Here is a 17,234-nt window from a genome sequence, read left to right as displayed (position 1 = left end):
AGTGAACTCTGCCACAGAATTCACAACAGTATGTATATTGTTAGTTTATTATTTTTACTTTGTTACAGAGCGAGGGTCTTCAGAAGGATTGAGCGTAGAATAAATTATTACAACAACCTTTGTTTTTATTTCATTAAAATAATTTTTAATAATGTGTTTGTGTTTCTTTTAACCATTTACTAGTTTTGGATTAATAATGGATAGGTGTCATAATTGACGCCTCTCCATTATTAATTTGGCTTATTGTCACCTTACAATAGCAAGGTGGCATTAACCCTTCATTACCCCATATCCCACCGCTACACGGGAATGGGAAGAGAGTGGCCAAGTGCCAGAATAGGCGCATCTTCCAGATGTGCCTTTTCTGGGGTGGCTGGGGGAAGATGTTTTTAGCCAGGGGGGGCCAATAACCATGGACCCTCTCCAGGCTATTAATATCTGCCCTCAGTCACTGGCTTTACTATTCTGGCGGAGAAAATTGCGCGGGAGCCCACGCCAATTTTTTCTGCCATTTAACCCTTTAATTTAATAGCTAGAACGGCCAAATTTTGCATATACACACTACTAACATTAGTAGTGTGGAATATGCAAAAAATGGGGATATGAGATGGTTTACTGTATGTAAACCATGTCTCATATCATGTCGGGTTTAGGAAGGAGATAGCAAAAGCCGGCAATTGAATTACCGGCTTTAAAGCTATCTAGCGCTGGATGAAATAATAACATATATACATATATGTGTCTCACTGACATATATATATATTAGCTATTGAACCCGTTCTACGCCCGGGTGGCGAGCATTTATATTGGTATATGGTCTCCGTCATGTGCTGCTGCCATCCTGCGCCCGTTCTGTCATGTGCTGCTGCCATCCTGCGCCCGTTCTATCATGTGCTGCTGCCATCCTGCGCCCGCTCTGTCATGTGCTGCTGCCATCCTGCGCCCGTTCTGTCATGCGCTGCTGCCATCCTGCGCCCGTTCTGTCATGTGCTGCTGCCATCCTGCGCCCGTTCTGTCAGGTGCTGCTGCCATCCTGCGCCCGTTCTGTCAGGTGCTGCTGCCATCCTGCGCCCGTTCTGTCATGTGCTGCTGCCATCCTGCGCCCGTTCTGTCATGTGCTGCTCCCATCCTGCACCCGTTCTGTCATGTGCTGCTCCCATCCTGCGCCCCCGTTCTGTCATGCGCTGCTGCCATCCTGCGCCCGTTCTGTCATGTGCTGCTCCCATCCTGCGCCCGTTATGTCATGTGCTGCTCCCATCCTGCGCCCCCGTTCTGTCATGCGCTGCTGCCATCCTGCACCCGTTCTGTCATGTGCTGCTCCCATCCTGCTGCCATCCTGTGCCCGTTATGTCATGCGCTGCTGCCATCCTGTGCCCGTTCTGTCATGTGCTGCTGCCATCCTGCGCCCGTTCTGTCATGTGCTGCTGCCATCCTACGCCCGTTATGTCATGTGCCGCTGCCATCCTGCGCCCGTTCTGTCATGCGCTGCTGCCATCCTGCGCCCGTTCTGTCATGCGCTGCTGCCATCCTGCGCCCGTTCTGTCATGTGCTGCTCCCATCCTGCGCCTGTTATGTCATGTGCTGCTCCCATCCTGCGCCCCCGTTCTGTCATGCGCTGCTGCCATCCTGCGCCCGTTCTGTCATGTGCTGCTCCCATCCTGCTGCCATCCTGTGCCCGTTATGTCATGCGCTGCTGCCATCCTGTGCCCGTTCTGTCATGTGCTGCTGCCATCCTGCGCCCGTTCTGTCATGTGCTGCTGCCATCCTACGCCCGTTATGTCATGTGCCGCTGCCATCCTGCGCCCGTTCTGTCATGCGCTGCTGCCATCCTGCGCCCGTTCTGTCATGCGCTGCTGCCATCCTGCGCCCGTTCTGTCATGTGCTGCTGCCATCCTGCGCCCGTTCTGTCATGTGCTGCTCCCATCCTGCGCCCCCGTTCTGTCATGAGCTGCTGCCATCCTGCGCCCGTTCTGTCATGTGCTGCTCCCATCCTGCTGCCATCCTGCGCCCGTTCTGTCATGTGCTGCTCCCATCCTGCGCCCCCGTTCTGTCATGCGCTGCTGCCATCCTGCGCCCGTTCTGTCATGTGCTGCTCCCATCCTGCTGCCATCCTGTGCCCGTTATGTCATGCGCTGCTGCCATCCTGTGCCCGTTCTGTCATGTGCTGCTGCCATCCTGCGCCCGTTCTGTCATGTGCTGCTGCCATCCTACGCCCGTTATGTCATGTGCCGCTGCCATCCTGCGCCCGTTCTGTCATGCGCTGCTGCCATCCTGCGCCCGTTCTGTCATGCGCTGCTGCCATCCTGCGCCCGTTCTGTCATGTGCTGCTGCCATCCTGCGCCCGTTCTGTCATGTGCTGCTCCCATCCTGCGCCCCCGTTCTGTCATGCGCTGCTGCCATCCTGCGCCCGTTCTGTCATGTGCTGCTCCCATCCTGCTGCCATCCTGCGCCCGTTCTGTCATGTGCTGCTTCCATCCTGCGCCCCCGTTCTGTCATGCGCTGCTGCCATCTTGCGCCCGTTCTGTCATGTGCTGCTCCCATCCTGCTGCCATCCTGCGCCCGTTCTGTCATGTGCTGCTCCCATCCTGCGCCCCCGTTCTGTCATGCGCTGCTGCCATCCTGCGCCCGTTCTGTCATGTGCTGCTCCCATCCTGCGCCCGTTCTGTCATGTGCTGCTGCCATCCTGCGCCCGTTCTGTCATGTGCTGCTCCCATCCTGCGCCCGTTCTGTCATGTGCTGCTGCCATCCTGCGCCCGTTCTGTCATGCGCTGCTGCCATCCTGCGCCCGTTCTGTAATGCGCTGCTGCCATCCTGCGCCCGTTCTGTCATGTGCTGCTCCCATCCTGCGCCCATTCTGTCATGTGCTGCTCCCACCCTGCGCCCCCGTTCTGTCATGCGCTGCTGCCATCCTGCGCCCGTTCTGTCATGTGCTGCTCCCATCCTGCTGCCATCCTGCGCCCGTTATGTCATGCGCTGCTGCCATCCTGCGCCTGTTCTGTCATGTGCTGCTGCCATCCTGCGCCCGTTCTGTCATGTGCTGCTGCCATCCTGCGCCCGTTCTGTCATGTGCTGCTGCCATCCTGCGCCCGTTCTGTCATGTGCTGCTCCCATCCTGCGCCACTATGCCCCCGTATGCTGCTGCCATATGAAAAAAAAAAATACCATACTCACCTATCGTCCGGCTCCACTGCAGGTATGTCTTCAAGAAAATGGCGCCGGAAAGCGCGGACTGCGCAGGCACCGATTCCGGCTGCCGGAATCGGCGCCTGCGCAGTCCGTGCTCTCCGCCGCCATTTTCTTGAAGACACACCTGCAGTGGGGCCGGAGTGTGTCTTCAAGAAAATGGCGCCGGAAAGCGCGGACTGCGCAGGCGCCGATTCCGGCAGCAGGAATCGGCGCCTGCGCAGCCCGCGCTTTCCGCCGCCATTTTCTTGAACACACACTCCGGCTCCTCTGCCTGTGACTGGACTCTGTCACAGCAGAGGAGCCGGAGACGGAGCCGCACGCAGCGCTGGAACGGAGGACAGGTGAGTATACTTACCCTCCCTCCTGGCGCGTCCACGGTCCCTTTCTCCTGTGGAGATCGCGGTATGGGTTCAGTGCTTACGCATACCGCGATCTCCTGGGAGCGTCACTCTGTGGGGGCCAGACTGCGCCGGCGCTTGCGCAGTCTATAAAGGCTTCGGACAGAGTGACGCTCCCAGCGTTATATTATAGATATACAGTGGGGCAAAAAAGTATTTAGTCAGTCAGCAATAGTGCAAGTTCCACCACTTAAAAAGATGAGAGGCGTCTGTAAATTACATCATAGGTAGACCTCAACTATGGGAGACAAACTGAGAAAAAAAATCCAGAAAATCACATTGTCTGTTTTTTTAACATTTTATTTGCATATTATGGTGGAAAATAAGTATTTGGTCAGAAACAAAATTTCATCTCAATACTTTGTAATATATCCTTTGTTGGCAATGACAGAGGTCAAACGTTTTCTGTAAGTCTTCACAAGGTTGCCACACACTGTTGTTGGTATGTTGGCCCATTCCTCCATGCAGATCTCCTCTAGAGCAGTGATGTTTTTGGCTTTTCGCTTGGCAACACGGACTTTCAACTCCCTCCAAAGGTTTTCTATAGGGTTGAGATCTGGAGACTGGCTAGGCCACTCCAGGACCTTGAAATGCTTCTTACGAAGCCACTCCTTCGTTGCCCTGGCGGTGTGCTTTGGATCATTGTCATGTTGAAAGACCCAGCCACGTTTCATCTTCAATGCCCTTGCTGATGGAAGGAGGTTTGCACTCAAAATCTCACGATACATGGCCCCATTCATTCTTTCATGTACCCGGATCAGTCGTCCTGGCCCCTTTGCAGAGAAACAGCCCCAAAGCATGATGTTTCCACCACCATGCTTTACAGTAGGTATGGTGTTTGATGGATGCAACTCAGTATTCTTTTTCCTCCAAACACGACAAGTTGTGTTTCTACCAAACAGTTCCAGTTTGGTTTCATCAGACCATAGGATATTCTCCCAAAACTCCTCTGGATCATCAAAATGCTCTCTAGCAAACTTCAGACGGGCCCGGACATGTACTGGCTTAAGCAGTGGGACACGTCTGGCACTGCAGGATCTGAGTCCATGGTGGCGTAGTGTGTTACTTATGGTAGGCCTTGTTACATTGGTCCCAGCTCTCTGCAGTTCATTCACTAGGTCCCCCCGCGTGGTTCTGGGATTTTTGCTCACCGTTCTTGTGATCATTTTGACCCCACGGGGTGGGATTTTGCGTGGAGCCCCAGATCGAGGGAGATTATCAGTGGTCTTGTATGTCTTCCATTTTCTAATTATTGCTCCCACTGTTGATTTCTTCACTCCAAGCTGGTTGGCTATTGCAGATTCAGTCTTCCCAGCCTGGTGCAGGGCTACAATTTTGTTTCTGGTGTCCTTTGACAGCTCTTTGGTCTTCACCATAGTGGAGTTTGGAGTCAGACTGTTTGAGGGTGTGCACAGGTGTCTTTTTATACTGATAACAAGTTTAAACAGGTGCCATTACTACAGGTAATGAGTGGAGGAAAGAGGAGACTCTTAAAGAAGAAGTTACAGGTCTGTGAGAGCCAGAAATCTTGATTGTTTGTTTCTGACCAAATACTTATTTTCCACCATAATATGCAAATAAATTGTTAAAAAAACAGACAATGTGATTTTCTAGATTTTTTTTTCTCAGTTTGTCTCCCATAGTTGAGGTCTACCTATGATGTAAATTACAGACGCCTCTCATCTTTTTAAGTGGTGGAACTTGCACTATTGCTGACTGACTAAATACTTTTTTGCCCCACTGTATATACCTATTCTATGTGTACACATTTATTCTACCTATTCTATTGTAAGCGGTCAGTGTGATTTTACTGTACACCGCACTGAATTGCCGGCTTTTCTCTCTAACACCGCTGCGTATTTCTCGCAAGTCACACTGCTGGTCCGTGTGTAATCCGTATTTTTGGGGCTTCCATAGACTTTCATTGGCGTTTTTTGCGCAATACGGTGACAAACGCAGCATGCTGCGATTTTCTACGGCCGTAGCAAGCCGTATAATACAGATCAGTAAAATACGGCAGATAGGAGCAGGGGCATAGAGAATAATTGGGACGTTTGTTAGGCGAGTTTTACGGACGTATTTTATGCGCTCATACGTCTGTAAAACTCGCTAGTGTGACTCCAGCCTTAGAGTAGTGAATGGGTTGACACTTCCCACACAAATCACACACCAGACTGTCCCTTTCACGTTATCCATGTCCCCTTCCCACCAGGAGATTATTTCCCTTATTGTCCTTCCCGAGGGAATGGACGAGATTCTGCTGGGAATACCCTGGCTCCGTTTCCACTCCCCACATATTGAGTGGATCTCTGGGAGGATATTGGGTTGGAGTGAATCATGTAAGGGCAGATGTGTGAGAGAGTGCGTTCAGGTTTCCACCACTGAGACACCCGCAGATCTTTCTTCTCTTCCCAAATGCTATTGGTCCTATGCAGACGTCTTCTCCGAAAAGGCTGTGGAGACCCTTCCACCTCACCGTCCCTATGACTGTCCTATTGATCTCTTGCCTGGAGCAGAACCTCCTCGGGGACGTGTCTATCCCCTCTCTCTCCCGGAGACGGAGGCTATGTCCCAATACATCCAGGAGAATTTGGCAAGAGGGTTCATTAGGAAGTCAGTGTCACCTGCAGGGGCGGGGTTCTTCTTCGTGCAGAAGAACAGAAAGTTACGTCCTTGCATAGATTACAGGGGTCTTAACGCCATCACCATTAAGAATAAGTACCCGTTGCCCCTGATTTTAGAGCTCTTTGATAGGCTATGGGGAGCAAGGGTATTTACCAAATTAGATCTGCGGGGTGCTTATAACCTGATTCGCATCCGTGAGGGGGACGAATGGAAGATGGCGTTTAATACCAGGGATGGGCACTATGAGTATCTAGTGATGCCCTTCGGGCTCTGTAATGCCCCAGCCGTTTTCCAAGACTTTGTCAATGATATCTTCCGGGATATGCTCTCCACCTCGGTTGTAGTCTATCTGGATGATATTCTCATCCTCTCTCCAGATATTGACTCCCACCTGTATGCAAAGTTTGAGAAGTGTATGTTTGAACACGGATTGGCTATGGATCCTGCCAAACTACAGGCGGTGATGGACTGGCAAGAACCCCATTCTCTTAAAGCGGTGCAGCGCTTTATGGGGTTCATTAATTACTATCGCCAGTTCATTCCCCACTTTTCAACTTTGGTAGCTCCCTTGGTAGCCCTCACCAAGAAGGGAGCAAATCCCAAATTGTGGTCTTAAGAGGTCTCCAGAGCCTTCTCTTCCATTAAGTCTCATTTTGCTAGCGCTCCCATCCTACATCGTCCCGATGTTGATAAGCCGTTTATATTGGAGGTGGATGCCTCATCCGTTGGTGCAGGAGCAGTCCTCTTCCAAAAGGATGCTCAAGGTCAGAAGCATCCTTGCTTCTTTTTCTCCAAGGCCTTCACACCAGCGGAGAGGAATTATTCCATCGGGGACAGGGAGTTGCTAGCAATGAAGTTGGCTTTCTCGGAGTGGAGACATCTTTTGGAGGGGGCTTGCTTTCCCTTTCAAGTCTTCACGGACCACAAAAATCTGGTATATTTGCAAACAGCCCAGCGGCTAAATTGTCGTCAGGCCAGATGGTCCTTGTTATTCTCCCGGTTCCATTTCACCCTCCATTATCTCGCTAGGGAGAAGAACATTCATGCTGACGCCCTCTCGCTCTGTTGTGTCATCTGAGGAGGAAGGGGAGCCTCGCCTTATTGTCCCTTCTGAGAGTCTGAGAACTGTAGCTCCGATTTTGCTTGAGTCTGTGCCTCTAGGCAAGACTTTTGTACCTATTAATTTGCGACCTGAGGTTCTCTCTTGGGCTCATTCATCCAGGGTGGGTGGGACAAATAGGATATCTGAACTGCTGGGGAGGACGTACTGGTGGCCACATATGGTCCGTGACGTCAGAGATTATATTCGGGCGTGTGTCTCCTGCACCAAAAATAAATCTCCTCGACAACGGCCAGCTGGGTTACTCTATCCCTTGCTGGTGGCAGACAGGCCCTGGGAGATGGTCGAGATGGACTTTGTGGTGGGTTTGCCCAAGTCTCGTGGCTGTACCATTATTTGGGTTATCACCGATCATTTTTCTAAAATGGTGCACTTGGTATCGCTTCCACGGCTACCTTCTGCACGGGCCTTGGCAGCGTTGTTTATAAAACACATTTTCCGCCTACACGGTATGCCGGACAAAATTGTCAGTGACCGGGGTCCCCAGTTTGCATCTCGGTTCTGGAGAGAGCTTTGTTGTCTTCTCAGCATTGAGTTGAATCTCTCTTCCGCATATCATCCCGAGACGAATGGGTTGGTAGAGAGGGCCAACCAGACCTTGGTCACATATCTGCAACATTTTGTCTCAGCCAGGCAGGATGACTGGGCATCCTTGCTACCGTGGGCGGAGTTTGCGCTGAACAAAGCCGTAGCCGATTCCATTGCACAAACCCCATTCCTCCTTAACTATGGTCAGCATCCGTGGGTACCTGTGCCCATGCCCGTGTCTTCCGCTGACTCCAGGGTGGCAGACTGGGCTGTGGAGGCACGGGATATTTGGGACCGCACTTAGGATGCCATTTGGGCCTCCAAGGAGAGAATGAGGTCCTCCGTCGATGCACATCGGCGCCCCGCTCCGACCTTTGCTCCTGGCGACTTGGTGTGGCTCTCCGCCCATAACATCAGGCTGCGCGTTGAGTCCACTAAGTTTGCACCTCGCTACTTGGGCCCTTTCAAGGTCCTCGAACAGGTTAACCCTGTGGTCTATCGTTTAGCCCTTCCGCCGCGCCTGGGTATCACCGACACTTTTCATGTGTCCCTCTTGAAGCCCGTTTACATGTCCCGGTTTTCTGAGTCATCTGCCGGGACAACGGGTTCGTCTACGGATGATTACGAGGTGAACGTTATTTTAGGGTGCAAGGTGGTACGTGGCAAAAAATTTTATTTGGTGGACTGCAAGGGTTATGGTCCTGAGGACAGGTCCTGGGAGCCTGCTGAGCACATTCAGGCTCCGCAGCTCATTGCTGCCTTCGAGCGTAGCGAAGTCCGAGGGGGGGCCCTAGGAGGGGGGAGTAATGTTAGGGGTCGAGTTCCCACCTCTGCACAGGGGGAATCTCGGGCCATCTCCGCTGCGGTCTCCCATTCGTCTCCTGCCGCAGTGGAGTCTGCTCAGCGGAGACGTCGGTCCCAGCGTCTGAATCAGTCTCTGTACAAAGGGTTACTGCTGCTTTTCCAGCTTCTGCCATTGAAGCCAGTGCTGGGCAGCGGCGAGCAGACGCTTTTGGGACTAAGTCCTGCTTTTCCCCTTCTGAGCATGCCCAGGGTAAGATCTCTCATTGGAGATCGAGGGTCATATGCTTGGATACTGCAGCAAAGTCCATTGGTTCTCCAGGAAGGTCCTGAAGGTGCTCAGGCTCTGTGGCAGCCTCTCATTGGTACTTCTAGGAAGGTCTTGTACTTGCTGCAGCTATAAAAGGCCCGCATGGCCGCACGGCCATGCACTAGTATCAATCCAAATATGTGCTTTGCGCCAGTGTGGTTATGTATGAATGGATTCAGGGACCTGGATGAAATAAGCCCCTAGAATACCGGCACCTCCAGTGAGGAGATTATATGAACGTATTCAAGGACCCGGCTGAAATAAGCCCCTAGAATTCCGGCACCTCCGGTGAGATTGCGTGTGTGCATAACCACTGACTGCTATCAGTTCGGCAGCAAGCTTGTGCTCCTGTGAGGCTAACAGGGCGCAGTGCTTTCCTCTCACGGCTACTCTGTGAAGTATCTGAGCTAGTCTATACCGCCAAACAGTGCCACCATTCACTAGCAGCAGGTTCCTCCTGCACGGTGGACCACAGGCTGCGAACGCACCATTTATAATAAACAGCTATATTTATTCGGTGCGTTCCGCTAGCCGTAACAGGATCTGACACTCTCAACTACTTTCCTATTCTTACCAAACTTATTCAATTTTGCAAACATTTACAGTTGTGGCCAAAAGTATTGACCCCCCTGCAATTCTGTCAGATAATACTCAGTTTCTTCCTGAAAATGATTGCAAACACAAAAACAGGCATTATTCACACATTACAAGGTAGAAGTCATCAGGCTCTATCTCTGTATGTCCATCTCCCCTGTGTCTGTCCCTCCTTCTCATAAAATATAGTCCTCTTTTATATGTTAAAACTGTCTATTGAAACTTCTCTAAAGGCTTTGATCTATCATGGTATGCCAGTGTGAAAACCCATTAAACCAAATAGATAAGATTTCACCACATGTCATCCCTGGGAACCTTCTCATTAGGTGACTCATCTTAGAAGATAAGTGTAAATAACTGGGTCATTACATTCCTTTGTTAGCTGGGTCATCCGGTTAAACATTTAACTTTTAATGAACTTTTTAATGAACTTTTAATGAATGATATATATATATATATATATATATATATATATATATATATATAATTAGTATTAGTAAATTGGAGTGTTGAAACCATTTATAATACTACACAGCCCCTCTATCCCTCCACAAGTTACTTATTCGGGGGGACAGTATCTCCTCTGAGATGTGGTCTTACATTAATACTGTACGGGCTGCTCCAGTGTTTATCATGAATGAAACAGTTTGTCTCTCCCTGAGAAAATGTGGACAGTGAATGTGGGTCCCTGGGGGTGACAACGGAGCACAGGGAGACATCTGGAAGACCAGTTTCCTATGGAGGTTTCAGGATTGTAGCTATTGATTTTGTAGAAAATTTGGAAGAAAAATTTCCTTTTTGCCCACAATACCAACATTTAACTTTCCTGCAGTCTATTTCTTCCTTGCTAGTTACTTCCGCCTCTCCCACTTCCCTTTCTGGGCTGCACGGGTCCTAATTAACTCTTTTTTTTTTACATGCTTTCTAGTTCAGCACCCTGGGCTATTTCCTTCAGAAGAACCCATTGCATATTACACCACTTCGGACGACTAGTACATACTGCGATCTGGACTAAAGGTATAAAACCATTCATGAAACACTGCAGCAATAGTAAGGGGACACTATAAAATGACTGAGACTAGATCATCCCATGTGGCCCAATATGTCTCCTCAGCACCCTGGAGACACATTCTGTTAGGGGTCCGGGAGCTGGTTAACGAGAGATAAGCTCACTAAGGGGCCAGGGCCAATGTTATGCTTTTGGCTATACCGGTGGATGATCATGTAAATGCAGGTTACTTTCTATCCCAGAAGGTAGAAAGTGTACATGACTCATCATCTTCATGGGGACCAGAGGCACCTTAGGCATCCATGGCATGGGAACCCAAAAGACACAGTAATAAACCCCACAGAGATTTTGTTCGCCACAATATCTGCAGTCTCATCCTATCATTCCTGCATAAGGCAGGGGTGTCAAAAAGGATGCAAGTTTTACGTCAAGTACAGAGACTACAGGGGTCTCTGTGTTTTCATACTATCATAGATTATATTTACAGTTCTATGTCTATTTCATCTGATTTATCTTCACCCATTGAGATACAGGAAAGATCTTTGTACAGTGTTAGCCAGTAGATAGAAAAATATTTAGAACTGAGAGTCCTCAGTGGTTGATGCCTTTTAATGGCTAAATGAAAATATAGTTACAAATTGCAAGCTTTCAAGACTAATCAAGTCTCTTCGTGAGGTATAGAATAATACAACGTCTGAAGGGTCACATTTATACACAACAGGGCACAGAAATAATGCAATAGATAAGACAACTAACGTGAAGCAGAGCTATTATTATGGAAGAGGGATAAACAGTTGTGTCCATAAATATTGGACCAGTTCATAGATAAGGAGTGTGAAAGTTTTATTGTCCTCTGATTGGGGTCTGATTCTGTGTTGTGATGCCTCCACAAGGTATGAGGAGCAAATTCCTTAATTGATGTGAAAAGACAAATCCCTGTGACACATTCATTCCTGCGCCGAGTGTGTCAAAGGTTGTCATGAATTTATACTCCCACACTCTTTTGTCTCTGAGATTTGAAGTTACCTTTTAATACAAGTAATTTCATGTCCAGGCTTCTCTCCGGCGTGAGTTCTTTGCGGTGTAAAAACAGCTGATTTACCGTATATACTCGAGTATAAGCCGAGATTTTCAGCCCAAAATTTTGGGCTGAAAGTGCCCCTCTCGGCTTATCCTCGAGTCACAGTAGCGGTGGGGTCGGCGGGTGAGGGGGAGAGGGCGCTGAGGTATACTTACCGAGTCCCGGCGATCCTGGCGCTCCCTCTGCCTGTCACACGGTCTTCGGTGCCGCAGCCTCTTCCCCTGTTCAGCGGTCACGTGGGACCGCTCATTAGAGAAATGAATACGCGGCTCCACCTCCCATAGGGGTGGAGCCTCGTATTCATTTCTCTAATCAGCGGTGCCGGTGACCGCTGATAGAGGAAGAGGCTGCGGCACCGAAGAACGTGTGACAGGCAGAGGGAGCGGGACGCCGGGAGCAGGTAAGTATGTCATATTCACCTGTCCCCGTTCCACCTGCCGGGCGCCGCTCTGTCTTCGCGTCCTCTTGCTCTGACTGTTCAGGTCAGAGGGCGTGATGACGCATATAGTGAGCGCGGCGCCCTCTGCCTGATCAGTCAGTGCGGAGAGACGCCGAGACGGGCGGGACGCTGGGAGCTGCAAGCAGCGAGGTGAGTATGTCATTTTTTTTTTATTGCAGCAGCAGCAGCAGCAATGGCACAGCTTTCTATGGCACAGCTATGGGGCAATACTGAACGGCGCAGAGCACTATATGGCAGCTATGGGGCAATACTGAACGGCGCAGAGCACTATATGGGGCACAGCTATGGGGCAATACTGAACGGCGCAGAGCACTATATGGCACAGCTATGGGGAAATAATGAACAGTGCAGAGCACTATATGGCACAGCTATGGGGCAATAATGAACGGTGCAGAGCACTATATGGCACAGCTATGGGGCAATAATGAACGGTGCAGAGCACTATATGGCACAGCTATGGGGAAATAATGAACAGTGCAAAGCACTATATGGTACATCTATGGGGCAATAATGAACGGTGCAGAGCACTATATGGCACAGCTTTCTATGGCACATCTATGGGGCAATAATAAACAGTATGGAGCATTATATATGGCACAGTTTTATATGGAGCATCTTATGGGGCAATAATGAACGGTATGGAGCATCTATTTTTATTTTTGAAATTCACCGGTAGCTGCTGCATTTCCTACCCTAGGCTTATACTCGAGTCAATAAGTTTTCCCATTTTTTTGTGGCAAAATTAGGGGGGTCGGCTTATACTCGGGTCGGCTTATACTCGAGTATATACGGTATATCTAAAACATTTCCCACAATCTGAACAAGGCTTCTCCTCTGCGTGGGTTCCCATGTGCCTATCAAGGTCCACTTTATGGCTAAAACATTTCCCACATTCTGAACATAAAAAAAGGCTACTCCTGTGTGTGAGTTCTCCTGTGGCTATCAAGTTGCGCTTTCCTGGTAAAACATTTCCCACATTCTGAACATGAAAAAGGCTTCTCCCCTGTGTGAGTTCTCCAGTGGCTATCAAGTTGCACTTTCCTGGTAAAACATTTCCCACATTCTGAACATGAAAAAGGCTTCTCACCGGTGTGAGTTCTCCGGTGCCTATCAAGATGCGCTTTCATGTTAAAACATTTCCCACATTCTGAACATAAAAAAGGCTTCTCCCCTGTGTGAGTTCTCTGATGTTTAAAAAGAGTTGATCTAGCTCGAAAATATTTCCCACATTCTGAACAAGAAAAAGGCTTCTCCCCTGTGTGAGTTCTCCTGTGGCTATTAAGTTGCGCTTTCCCGTTAAAACATTTCCCACATTCTGAACATGAAAAAGGCTTCTCCCCCGTGTGAGCTCTCCTGTGGCTATCAAGATGCGCTTTCCATTTAAAACATTTCCCACATTCTGAACATAAAAAAGGCTTCTCCCCTGTGTGAGTTCTCTGATGTTTAAAAAGAGTTGATTTATCTCGAAAATATTTCCCACATTCTGAACAAGAAAAAGGCTTCTCCCCTGTGTGAGTTCTCCTGTGGCTATCAAGTTGCGCTTTCCTGTTAAAACATTTCCTACATTCTGAACATGAAAAAGGCTTCTCCCCTGTGTGAGCTCTCCAGTGGCTATCAAGTTGCACTTTCCTGGTAAAACATTTCCCACATTCTGAACATGAAAAAGGCTTCTCACCGGTGTGAGTTCTCCGGTGCCTATCAAGATGCGCTTTCTTGTTAAAACATTTCCCACATTCTGAACATGAAAAAGACTTCTCCCTTGTATGGGTTCTCTGGTGGCTATCAAAATTTGCTTTCTGGTTAAACAATTTCCCACACTTGGAACAAGAAAAGCAATTTTTTGTTGTGTGAATTTCTTGATGTTTAAGAAAAGACGTTTCGACGGGAAAACTATTTCCACCTTCTGAAACTGAAAATGGCTTCTTTGCTTTAGGAGCAGTTTGTTTTTGAATTCTTATTTTGTGACTTTGATTTTCCTTAGAAGTCGGTAATGAATCAGAAGACAGGACCTGTTTCAAAGGATCAGATGATAGATCTTTACTGTGAAGGGATGATGATATATCTAGAGTAATGGCATTCCCTTCAATTGTATCCTGTGGGATGTCAAGATCATCTGATTTACAAATTGAAGATGTCAGAAGTCCCTCTGGTCTTCTTGTACAGTCATCTGCCAAGAATAAAACCAATATTTATTTGTGAATTAAATATCCTTAATTATTATTTTTTGAACATTTCTACTTAAACTGTCAGTAAAAATAGCAAGTTAGGTAAAAATACTGAATTATTCACCAAGACAATGACAGGTTTTCTATTAAACTGTAAACTAACAGGATGAACCAGTAGAGCATGGTGTTCATCTGTTTGCTCATTTTGCCTCCCAAATATGGAATGAAAAAACACCAAACAATGCTAAAAGAAAATATTGCTGGAAGGTAGATATCACAGGACACTACCTAGCTAAACTATCTGAGTAAGAAAAAAATGAATAGCTAACTAGATAAAACACTAGGGGTTACTTACCGGTAGCCGTTTTTTTCCCGAACCCATGACAGCACACCTGAGAGAGGGGATCCGCCCAGTCAGGACAGGAACCCTACCGAAAATAAAAGGTCGGTACTAGGGTTGAGCGAAACGGATCGTTCATTTTCAAAAGTCGCCGACTTTTTCCACAGTCGGGTTTCATGAAACCCGACCCGATCCCTGTGTGGGGTCGGCCATGCGGTACGCGACTTTCGCGCCAAAGTCGCGTTTCAATGAAGCGAAAAGCGCCATTTCTCAGCCAATGAAGGTGGACGCAGAGTGTGGGCAGCGTGATGACATAGGTCCTGGTCCCCACCATCTTAGAGAAGGGCATTGCAGTGATTGGCTTGCTGTCTGCGGCGTCACAGGGGCTATAAAGAGGCGTTCCCGCCGACCGCCATCTTACTGCTGCTGATCTGAGCATAGGGAGAGGTTGCTGCTGCTTCGTCAGAAGCAGGGATAGCGTTAGGCAGGGTCCATTAACCCCAAGCCGCCTGTGCTGTAGCGATTTCCACTGTCCAACACCCCCTTTTGTTTGCAGGGACAGTGGAAGCTACATTTTTTTTTCTCAGCGCTGTAGCTCATTGGGCTGCCTTAGAAGGCTCCCTGATAGCTGCATTGCTGTGTGTACGCCGCTGTGCAAACCAACTGCTTTTTTCAAAGCACAAATCCTGTTGTTCCTTCCTTTCTGCACAGCTATCTTTTTTGTTTGTCCACACTTTTGATTTAATTTGTGCAGCAGTCCACTCCTTCTTATTGCTGCCTGCCATACCTGGCTGAGATTACTGCAGGGAGATAGTAATAGTAGGACAGTCCCCTTTTTTTTTTTAATTCTCCCTAACCAAAAAAAGCAGTGGGAGATTAAGATTGGCATTTCTGCTAGAGTGCCAGTCGTGTGTGTGCCATCTCTCTCAAATAGTGGGCCACAGAAAGCCTATTGTTTTTTTTTTTTATTTGGTTTATAAATTCTCCCTGACAAAAAAAAACAGTGGGAGATTAATATTGGCCTTTGTGCTTGTGTGCCAGTCCTGTGTGCCATCTCTCTCAAATAGTGAGCCACAGAAAGCCTAGTGCCTGTTTTTGGTTTTTAAATTCTCCCTTAAAAAAAAACAGTGGGAGATTAATATTGGCCTTTGTGCTTGTGTGCCAGTCCTGTGTGTGCCATCTCTCTCAAATAGTGGGCCACAGAAAGCCTATTTTTTTGTTGTTGTTTTAATTTGGTTTATAAATTCTCCCTGACCAAAAAAAACAGTGGGAGATTAATATTGGCCTTTGTGCTTGTGTGCCAGTCGTGTGTGTGCCATCTCTCTCAAATAGTGGGCCACAGAAAGCCTATTGTTTTTTTTTATTTTTTATTTGGTTTATAAATTCTCCCTGACAAAAAAAAAAAAACAGTGGGAGATTAATGTTGGCCTTTGTGCTTGTGTGCCAGTCCTGTGTGCCATCTCTCTCAAATAGTGAGCCACAGAAAGCCTAGTGCCTGTTTTTGGTTTTTAAATTCTCCCTTAAATAAAAAAAAAACAGTGGGAGATTAATATTGGCCTTTGTGCTTGTGTGCCAGTCCTGTGTGTGCCATCTCTCTCAAATAGTGGGCCACAGAAAGCCTAGTGGTTTTTTTTTTTTGTATTTGGTTTATAAATTCTCCCTGACATAAAAAACACAGTGGGAGATTAATATTGGCCATGGTGCTTGTGTGCCAGTCCTGTGTGCCATCTCTCTCAAATAGTGAGCCACAGAAAGCCTAGTGCCTGTTTTTGGTTTTTAAATTCTCCCTTAAAAAAAAACAGTGGGAGATTAATATTGGCCTTTGTGCTTGTGTGCCAGTCGTGTGTGTGCCATCTCTCTCAAATAGTGGGCCACAGAAAGCCTATTGTTTTTTTTTTTAATTTGGTTTATAAATTCTCCCTGACAAAAAAAAAAACAGTGGGAGATTAATATTGGCCTTTGTGCTTGTGTGCCAGTCCTGTGTGCCATCTCTCTCAAATAGTGAGCCACAGAAAGCCTAGTGCCTGTTTTTGGTTTTTAAATTCTCCCTTAAAAAAAAAAAAACAGTGGGAGATTAATATTGGCCTTTGTGCTTGTGTGCCAGTCCTTTGTGTGCCATCTCTCTCAAATAGTGGGCCACAGAAAGCCTAGTGTTTTGTTTTTTTTTGGTATTTGGTTTATAAATTCTCCCTGACAAAAAAAAACAGTGGGAGATTAATATTGGCCTTTGTGCTTGTGTGCCAGTCCTGTGTGCCATCTCTCTCAAATAGTGAGCCACAGAAAGCCTAGTGCCTGTTTTTGGTTTTTAAATTCTCCTTTAAATAAAAAAAAACAGTGGGAGATTAATATTGGCCATGGTGCTTGTGTGCCAGTCCTGTGTGCCATCTCTCTCAAATAGTGAGCCACAGAAAGCCTAGTGCCTGTTTTTGGTTTTTAAATTCTCCCTTAAAAAAAAACAGTGGGAGATTAATATTGGCCTTTGTGCTTGTGTGCCAGTCGTGTGTGTGCCATCTCTCTCAAATAGTGGGCCACAGAAAGCCTATTGTTTTTTTTTTTAATTTGGTTTATAAATTCTCCCTGACAAAAAAAAAAACAGTGGGAGATTAATATTGGCCTT

At 47.7% G+C, this 17,234-nt stretch overlaps 1 protein-coding gene across 1 annotated transcript in view; it reads right to left on the bottom strand.

The window, feature by feature from the left end:
- Positions 1 to 11,164: 11,164 nt before the first annotated feature.
- The window catches only part of LOC138663479 (gastrula zinc finger protein XlCGF26.1-like), a 51,045-nt gene continuing 44,975 nt past the window's right edge, over positions 11,165 to 17,234 (bottom strand). Inside the window, exon 7 of the mRNA XM_069749709.1 lies at positions 11,165 to 14,279. Within this exon, the coding sequence (XP_069605810.1) occupies positions 13,024 to 14,279 (1,256 nt within the window). The 3' untranslated portion in view covers positions 11,165 to 13,023. The remainder of the gene's footprint in view (positions 14,280 to 17,234) is intronic.

Source organism: Ranitomeya imitator, chromosome 2 (genome assembly GCF_032444005.1).
Source record: "Ranitomeya imitator isolate aRanImi1 chromosome 2, aRanImi1.pri, whole genome shotgun sequence".
NCBI lineage: Eukaryota > Metazoa > Chordata > Amphibia > Anura > Dendrobatidae > Ranitomeya > Ranitomeya imitator.
This window is presented reverse-complemented; position numbering and strand designations above follow the sequence as displayed.